Here is an 8,294-nt window from a genome sequence, read left to right as displayed (position 1 = left end):
TGGATTGTATCAGTTGTTGCTCTCGTGTTCCATTGCCTTCAAACGCAATGCATTTATTCTGAACAACGGGGGCGGGAAGAAACTGCATTAGAGCTTTCAAATAATGTAAAAGTCTAGACTCTGAAATAAAACAAAATAGTGTTGGAGGAAACAAAAATTCATAGAAGTGTCACGGTGTAGCGGGATTCGGTCCATTTGGCCCATCGAGCCTGCACTAGCTGGTCAAACGAGCATCATTACCTAGTGTCAATCTTTTGTTTCCTTCTCATTCAGTTATATTTAAATTTCATAAAATGTGAGTGAATTTCCCCCAAATATAAACTTATAATTATTTTCCCCAAACAGTGTACTTTCCAGACAACTCCCATTATAGCTTAATTAAACTATGTGCTTTTTTTTTTGCTTAAGTCCAAATTGCTTTAGGTTTTTTGGAGGGCATGTCATCTCCACACCTGGTGAATTCTCTTCCTGCGTCCTCCCAAACTCACCTCATTAGTTATAGCCCATACCCCTATGGCACCTCGTCCGATTTCCGCCCCAATTACCACACACTGTTCCTAGAATAACTCAGCAATCAGTGGATATTTCAGAATTCACTGGCATCCTTTGGTGCCCTCAGCATCTTTAAAAGGTGGTTGTGCACCTGGTCAAGCACCATTAGTCCAGTGCTGCCCTGCAAGTATCCAGACACTTGGCCTAAAATGAAACCAGGGAAGTCAGCACCCTGCTTTGTGTGCATTGATGTGGAGATACTGCTGGAAGATGATGGACTTCCCCCACCAACCCCACTCCCAGACCAGCACGAGAGGCCACAACACCAAGACCATGCCAACCTGATGTGAGTTTGCCACCCAAGTCGGTGCAGTCTCACCATTTGGTGGATGCAAAACACAGTGGGAGGAAGACCAATATACCTCATTCCAACAGCTTACATTCCACCATCTCTCTGATACTGCACACTCACTTTATCTCTGTCACTATACTCAACTCCTGCCAAAACTCATGTCCAACTAGGGTGCAGAAAAGCTTTGCAAGTATGTTGCTGAGACTGTGAGTTTGAGCTATAGGGAGAAGCTGAATAGGCTAGATAATTTTTTCCTGGAGTGTCAGAGGCAGAGGGGTGACCTTATAGAGGTTTATAAAATCATGAGGGGCATGGATTGGGTGAATAGCCAAGGATTTTTTCCTAGGTGAAGGGAGTCCAAAACAATATGTCATAGGTTTAAGGTGAAGGGGAAAGATTTAAAAAGGGCCTGAGGGGTAACTTCTTAACACAGAGGGTGGTGCGTGTATGGAACAAGCTGCCAGAGGAAGTGATGAAGGCTGGTACAATTACAACACTTAAAAGGTACCTGGATGAGAATATGAATAGGACAGGTTTAGAGGGATGGGGCCAAATGCTGGCAAATGGGACTAGGTCAGATTGGAATATCTATTCAGCATGGATGAGTAGGACCAAAAGGTCTGTATTCCCGTTGTATTGCCTGCAACATCTTCCCCAATTGTTCTCACTCACCTGAACCCCTGACACCACTAATGTTACGCAATCTTTGTGCTGATGAAGCACTCGCTTGGGACATCTCCCCACTGCACCTCCAGTAATAGATATGCCATCCACTTTAAGCTTACACAAAACTTGCCTCTCTTTAATTCCAGGAAGACAACAGCCCACAATAAGACTGAAAGACACAAGATCAGTTATGGGTGCCCAACATTCATGTCCTCATCCCTTATGAGAAAAGAATCCTGACTGACTGATTGCTTCAAGCAGGTCTTGGATCATTTTCAGAAGCTGCTCTTGGCTTACTGTGCTGGGAGCACCTGAAGAAAAGCTATCACCCTTGACTTGACAAAGGCGTGCTGACAACTTTGACAAACTTTTGTGTCTGTGCTAAACTACAAGGCAAGACAGTAGTAATGTAAGCCTGTTTTCTCTCATTGAGGGGATGAAATGAAAAAAAGGCAAGGCAATGAAGGCAGTAAGCATCCAGGTAGCCTCAGTGTGAGTGAACATTCTGAGAGCAAGTCAAAAGCCCAGACTTATAGCCATTTACAGTCATGGGCTGTGTGCATATCTCTGAGCATAATATGTCCTTGCTGCAGGATTACAATAATAATTGCTACTGAAGTGCAGCATTAATGTGCAGAAGCATCCTGTAAGTGAATCAGAACCATTAGGATTCTTAGAGACTCGTAAATGTTGAATGCTAATGTCCATGGATGTGGGGTACATGTGTTTGCTGCCCATGGAGCATGTGATGTTTGGGCCAAGATTCTATTACTAAGGTCATTTGGAGCAAGCAGCGAACCATATCAACCAGATGCTCATCTGGTTTTCTTGTTGGGTTTTCCTGATGTCTCACTTGTCTGATGATTTTGGTGAGATGTGAGGCTGAATATTGATGAGGTGAGTTGTGTTGTTAACAAAGCATTTTCGGTAAAGAGCACTAGTCACCATGAATTGGCCAATTGACATTGTCTCATGAGAATCTCACCATGCCGCTTGTGAAAAGCATGAGAGATGGCAAGAGTTGCTTCTGCCATAAAGATGGCCTTGCTACATTTTTTGCCAATTCTGTCACACATCTCACCATACTCAATGTTGCTCAAACCCCTATAGGATTCTGCCCTATAGTACGTACCCACAATTAGTATAATATACAACCTAAAAACTGATAAAGCTCCATAAGAAACCACAAAATAAACTGCCTATAAAAAACACAAAAGACCTATTTGCCTTAATGTAGGGTCACAAAAATGTCAACCTAACCTCAACTTGCTTGAATACTCACAGTTATAGAATCAAACTGTAATTGATATCTGGACTTTTTGTTTGATAACCTGCAGGAGTTATGATAGCTTCAGTTTTTTTGGAATCTTGATTTCACTCAGGAATTTAAGTATTTGATCCCTTACAAGACTTTTGTTTCTCATTCCGTGCTTTAATGTGATCTTTCCAATACTTCAAAAGAACCTCGTTTGTGTAACTTAAAACAGATGTGACTCAAAGATGCTGTAAGGATCCGTTCAGTCTTATTAAGTTCAAACAGTGAACCTCAGTGTGTTTGGGAGTGACCCGAAGCAACCCTTAAATCTCTCCTTATAATCTTTGCACTGCTAAAGAATTGTTTAAATCTATATAGTTTTGGGCTAAATGTGAAGCAAAATTACATTCCATGTCCCATTTAAACAAAAAAACGAAACTGAGATTCACAAAATGTATTGGCATGATATTTCCATGCACAAAAAAAATCAGTCAGAAATATTTGAAATTTCCCATGTCTACCAGTAGTCTAACAATTATAATTTCACATATTTATGAATATGCTAAAGTTATTCAGAACTTTTTTTCATTTAAGCAAAACATAAAAACTGTAAACATTGTCTAGATAGTGAACATCGGGGTCACATTGCAGGATTCACAAAAAGTTACAAAATATGGATAAGTAACATATAGCAAAGTTAAAATGAAAACCGCAATACATTCAAAAGTGCAAAAAATATAACAATACTTATTTAAGATGAAAGTATTCTTATCAAGGAGCAGATCGAATCAATGGAAATGGATGTCAAAACTGCATTAACTATCCATGGCATACATCAACCAGGTCATTGCTGTTGTAGTCTATTAGTCTATTGTTGTAGTGACTGAACTAAAAGGGAAAGAATTTCTCGATATCTAGTTCATCTGATTTAAAAATTTCTTGATTAAGTGCCCAATATTGTTTGCAAGAAGATTTTTAAAACAGAAATTGCTGAAGAATCTCAGCAGGTCTGGCAGCATCTGTGGAGAGAAAACAGTTAATACGTTGGATCCAGTCACCCTTCTTCTGGACCTGAAATGTTAACTCTGATTTCTCCCCACAGATGCTGCCAAACCTGATGAGTTTTTCCAACAATTTCTGTTTTCGTTTCTGATTTCCAGCATCCGCAGTTCTTTTTTACCAACAAGTAGTTTTGTCATGTATTCTCTAACAATCAATTTTATTGATTGGTTTGAGAAGCACTGAGAATTAAGAGGAAATTTATGAAATCATTTCAGTTTCACAATGATTGTTCAAGTCTGATGCATTATCACTTGTACTGCATTGCAATTTTACTGTTTTATACATTATTGTAAAATTCTAAGGCACAAAATGTGAATATAAAACAGAAATTAAAAATATTAAATATGGAGTCCAGTCATGAAAATATAAACAAAGGAAAACTACATTAATGAATTTTAATCAAAACAATACAGTGATTTGGTTTATTGTAATTTCCTTGTGCTTTTACAACAGACAATTTCATTTTTTGTTTTGATAATTTTACATATTTTGTTGTAAGCACCTTACTTTTCCTTCTGTTTTGTTCTTGGGAACCACAATTAATTACATACTTCAGAATGAGCTTTGTTTCTCGCCACAACTCCCTCCGGCATTTTCCCAATCATTCCTGGGAAATGTCATACTGGGTTTGAACATGTCAGTGGTCCTTTGGTAGCACATTGAATGTAAATCTTGATAGTGAGCATTGGTTAACCATATAAATCTGAAATGGGCAGTCAACATTACCTCCAGCCTCAATTTTTCTCTAATCCAAAGTTCACACCATACATTTATGAATGGGTTCATGAGTGTGGTGCTGGAAAAGCACTGCAGGTTAGGCAGTATCCAAGGAGCAGGAGAATCAACATTTTGGGCAAAAGCCCTTCAATTCCTGATGAAGGGCTTTTGCCCGAAACATGAATTCTCCTGCTCTTCGGGTGCTGCCTGACCTGCAGTGCTTTTCCAGCACCATCCTCTCAACTCTAATCTTCAGCATCTTACTTTTGCTATTTATGAATAGGGATCAATGGATAACAAATAGAGGTATGAATGACAGCTAATTCCCTCCATCACACACTCCCCAACTCTGCAAATTGGTTTATGATCAGCACAGCACAGAGTTGAGACTGAAACAATACTGTTTCATGAATGGCAATCCACAGACTAGATATTGCATTGCTCAACTAAATAATCAGGGAATATGAGTTTTTTTTCTTATCTAATTAGCAACATTTTCTTTTTCAGTAATGTTGCTATTTGTTGGTGGTTATCTGTATCTCCATCTTCTGCAACTTGAAGTGGGGTTTTCTTTAAACTATTTGTTGACTGAAACTTTGGTTTTTCACCTTCAGACCAGTTAATTAGTTTTTGGGCAGTGTTAAAATTGCCTGATTTGCAAGCACAATGCAGGGGTGTATCTTTGGCATTATCTAAAGCATTAATGGCAGCTCCACTGATCAACAGCAATTCTATCAGATGCTCATCACTATGCTCTGCTGCTACATGTAATGGTGTTTTCCGCCAAACATTCTTAATATCGATGTTTTTATTTTTTCCAGCCAATAAAAGGGCTTTGACAATAATATCATGGCTATTGCTGACTGCATAATGCATTGGTGTATTACCATCCATATCTTTAGCAGCAAACTTGGCCCTTCTGGTTAACATAAAATTTACAAAGTCCAAATGACCTTCATTAGCAGCCAAATGAAGTGGTGTCTTCTTCTCCACATTTGCTGCATTGACATCAGCCTGATTTGACAGAAGTAGATCTGCAATGGGAGTATCTCCAACAACAGCAGCCATGTGTAGGGGTGTTTTCATATATCTGTCTTTAGCGTTTACTTTTGCTTTGTGCTGGATGAGACATGCTGCTGTATCTCTGTTACCTCTTTGTGAAGCAATATGTAAAGGAGTAACTGCTTCCTTTGTGACAGCATTGACCTTTGAACCTCGTGTTATCAGCATTTCTATCATTGGTGGTTGGTTATGAAGTGATGCAACATGCAAGGGGGTTTGGTTATCAGAGCTAACAATGTTTGCATCCATTCCATGGTCAATCAGCAGCTTTGCAACAGACAGAGAACCAATCCGGACTGCAAGGTGCAATGCACTATCCATGTTTGGTGTTCTTTCATCTAAACGTGCACCTTTGTCTATCAAGATTTTGACAGATTCAGCATGACCGAGTTCCGCTGCCAGCAGTAAAGGTGTGTATTGTAAACTATTTCTTGTGTTGACATCAATACCCAGTTCAATGATAATGCCCACAGCTACGTGAAGATTTTTCTGAACTGCTTTAAAGAGTGCGTCAACTAAGACAGTAGAGTTAATTTCACTGCTATGCTCCAAGATCAGCCTAATCAGAAATTGGTTGTTACTGTTAAATACTGCGCGAATCAGATCAACATTAACATTGGCTCCAGCCTTGAGCAGTACTTTCGCAGTATTGACATGTTCTTTAGATATAGCATGAAACAGTGGAGTCCTGTTCTTCTCATCCTTCGTATCAACTAGAGCTCCATATTTGAGAATGATTTGCGCTAATTTGCTTTCATCTCTGAGAGCAGCCTGGTGCAAAAAGGATTTATTCTTTTTATGTTTACTCACTTCTTCTTTCAACAGCAGCTTCACGACAGAGAAATGGCTGTTCTCTGCAGCTAATTGGAATGGAGTTCTGGATTCGGTATCCTCAGCATAAATGTGTGCTCCTGCTTGGAGAAGTATTTTGGTTGCATCTATGTGTCCCCTCTCTGCAGCCCGGTGGAGAGGTGATTGTCCTTTGTTATCCCTCACTTTTGTCTTTGCTCCTTTACTTAATAAATACCTAATCATTGCAACATCCCCATAATTGGCAGCAATGTGCAACAGAGTTTCATTGGAAGCATTTGTGACATTTACATTACTGTCTCCAAAAGCACTATCAAGACTGGAAAGATTTCCCAATGCTGCAGCTTGGTAGAGCTCAGTCAGTTCATTCTGGGCAAGAAGATGTCCATCTCTTTTTAGGATCTGATGTGGCTTATTTTTAGTTGTTATAGTCTGCATGAATTCCTTTTCCTTTCTGAGTGTGTTCCGAGGGATTTCATCCTTATCCCTTTCCAAAAGGTATCCCACTAACTGTCTCTTGGCATTTCTAAAGCTGCCGGACACATTACTGACATAGCTCCTGATGTAATTATACAGAGCTGGTTCCAAATACTTGAGACAAGGATAGAAGAACATTCTGCAGGCTCTCTCACCACAACAAACCAACATATCCAGAATTCTCGAGTTCTTTTTCTCCCGTGTCTTGTAATTCAACACAGCAATTCTCTTATCTGGTGAAATGATATGATTCTCAACCAACCAGTCCAGAAGATTATCTGTATTGATAATTCCTGCTATCAGTTCTTTTTTCTTGCTCTGTAACACCTCAATTGCATATGGATTTGTATACATACCTGTACTGTTTATGAGCATTATAGCAAATCAAAATACGTGCTGATTAAGATGTAGATTGATTGGCAACAGAAACACTTTATCTTCTTATAAATATTCAAATCTTGAAGTAATCAAAGTATCTATATTTCATTAAATATGCCAAGTTCTTTCCATAGCTGAAAGTCAATCATCATAAGGTTGAAAATAACTCAGCGTAGTCTTCAGAGGCTAGCAATATTGCACCTTGAATAAAAGGAGTTCTAATTCCCGAATGCTCTTTTGCTGCCCCACCACAGAGTAGCAACAAGGTTGGTCATATTATTCCAGCACGATAATGATATCAAAAACTTTGGCAAACATGTTACGTTTGGCCTGAACAATAAATGATTGCAGATTCCACCAGATCTCGAGCATAAAACTATCAAAATAAGTTCTCTGCAGTGAGCCAAACCTTTGTGTTTGTCACTCAGTAATCTGATATAAACTGTCTGTCAGGAAATGTCGGAATCTGCAGCTTAGCTACTGTTGCCTGGAGTCTGTTAGGTGTTTGTGTTAAGAAGCAAACACACAACCAATACCAGGAGAAAACTTCTCCAATCTGTGAAGTATGCAGCTGAACCTATTGGTGTGCACCACTCCTAACTATTTGCAGTTGTGCAGCTTGCTTCCTTTAGAGCAACAAGTGGTTAATTGTGATTAGTACATACCTTGATTTTTAAAAATGACCTACGACAAAATACCAATACAATAAGCTCCCCAAATGTGTTTGCTGGGTGAGACTAAACTAACTGAGTATATACATACTCTACAAAAAAGTTACATTGAAATACTATGCCATACTGAATGCAATGGTTTTAAGGTATGAAGAGATTTGTTGTGGTGAAAGCTAGGTCATTGTTTGTGTGGAATTGTGTGGAATCTCAAGTAAAAAACTAGAACCCAAAATTATAAGCTTGAGAAAACTGACCATGATTGAAAGCTCATATTTTTATATGGAGTTGTATACATAAGAAATATTATACTGCCAGAAAATGCTGTTTCAGAATCCATGATATTTTTATTAGG

At 38.9% G+C, this 8,294-nt stretch overlaps 1 protein-coding gene across 1 annotated transcript; it reads right to left on the bottom strand.

Annotated features, from left to right (window-relative positions):
- Nucleotides 1-5,021: 5,021 nt before the first annotated feature.
- LOC122554725 (CARD- and ANK-containing Inflammasome Adaptor Protein) lies at nt 5,022-7,268 on the bottom strand. Its single transcript, XM_043700102.1, has 2 exons — nt 5,553-7,268; nt 5,022-5,453 (listed from the first exon to the last, which is right to left on the bottom strand). Exons 1-2 carry the CDS (start codon nt 7,266-7,268, stop codon nt 5,022-5,024), a joined length of 2,148 nt encoding a protein of 715 aa, XP_043556037.1.
- Between the last annotated feature and the right edge of the window lie 1,026 nt (nt 7,269-8,294).

The sequence above is a fragment of the Chiloscyllium plagiosum genome, chromosome 11 (assembly GCF_004010195.1).
Source record: "Chiloscyllium plagiosum isolate BGI_BamShark_2017 chromosome 11, ASM401019v2, whole genome shotgun sequence".
In the NCBI taxonomy this organism is placed as follows: Eukaryota; Metazoa; Chordata; class Chondrichthyes; order Orectolobiformes; family Hemiscylliidae; genus Chiloscyllium; species Chiloscyllium plagiosum.
This window is presented reverse-complemented; position numbering and strand designations above follow the sequence as displayed.

What these genes read in the sequence shown, in the direction of transcription:
- LOC122554725 (XM_043700102.1), bottom strand. Translation starts at nt 7,268, where the DNA reads ATGCTCATAAACAGTACAGGTATGTATACAAATCCATATGCAATTGAG. An exon ending in TTCTGTCAAATCAGGCTGAT is followed by an intron (nt 5,454 to 5,552) that starts GTCAATGCAGCA and finishes AGAAGGGCCAAG; the next exon opens with TTTGCTGCTAAAGATATGGA.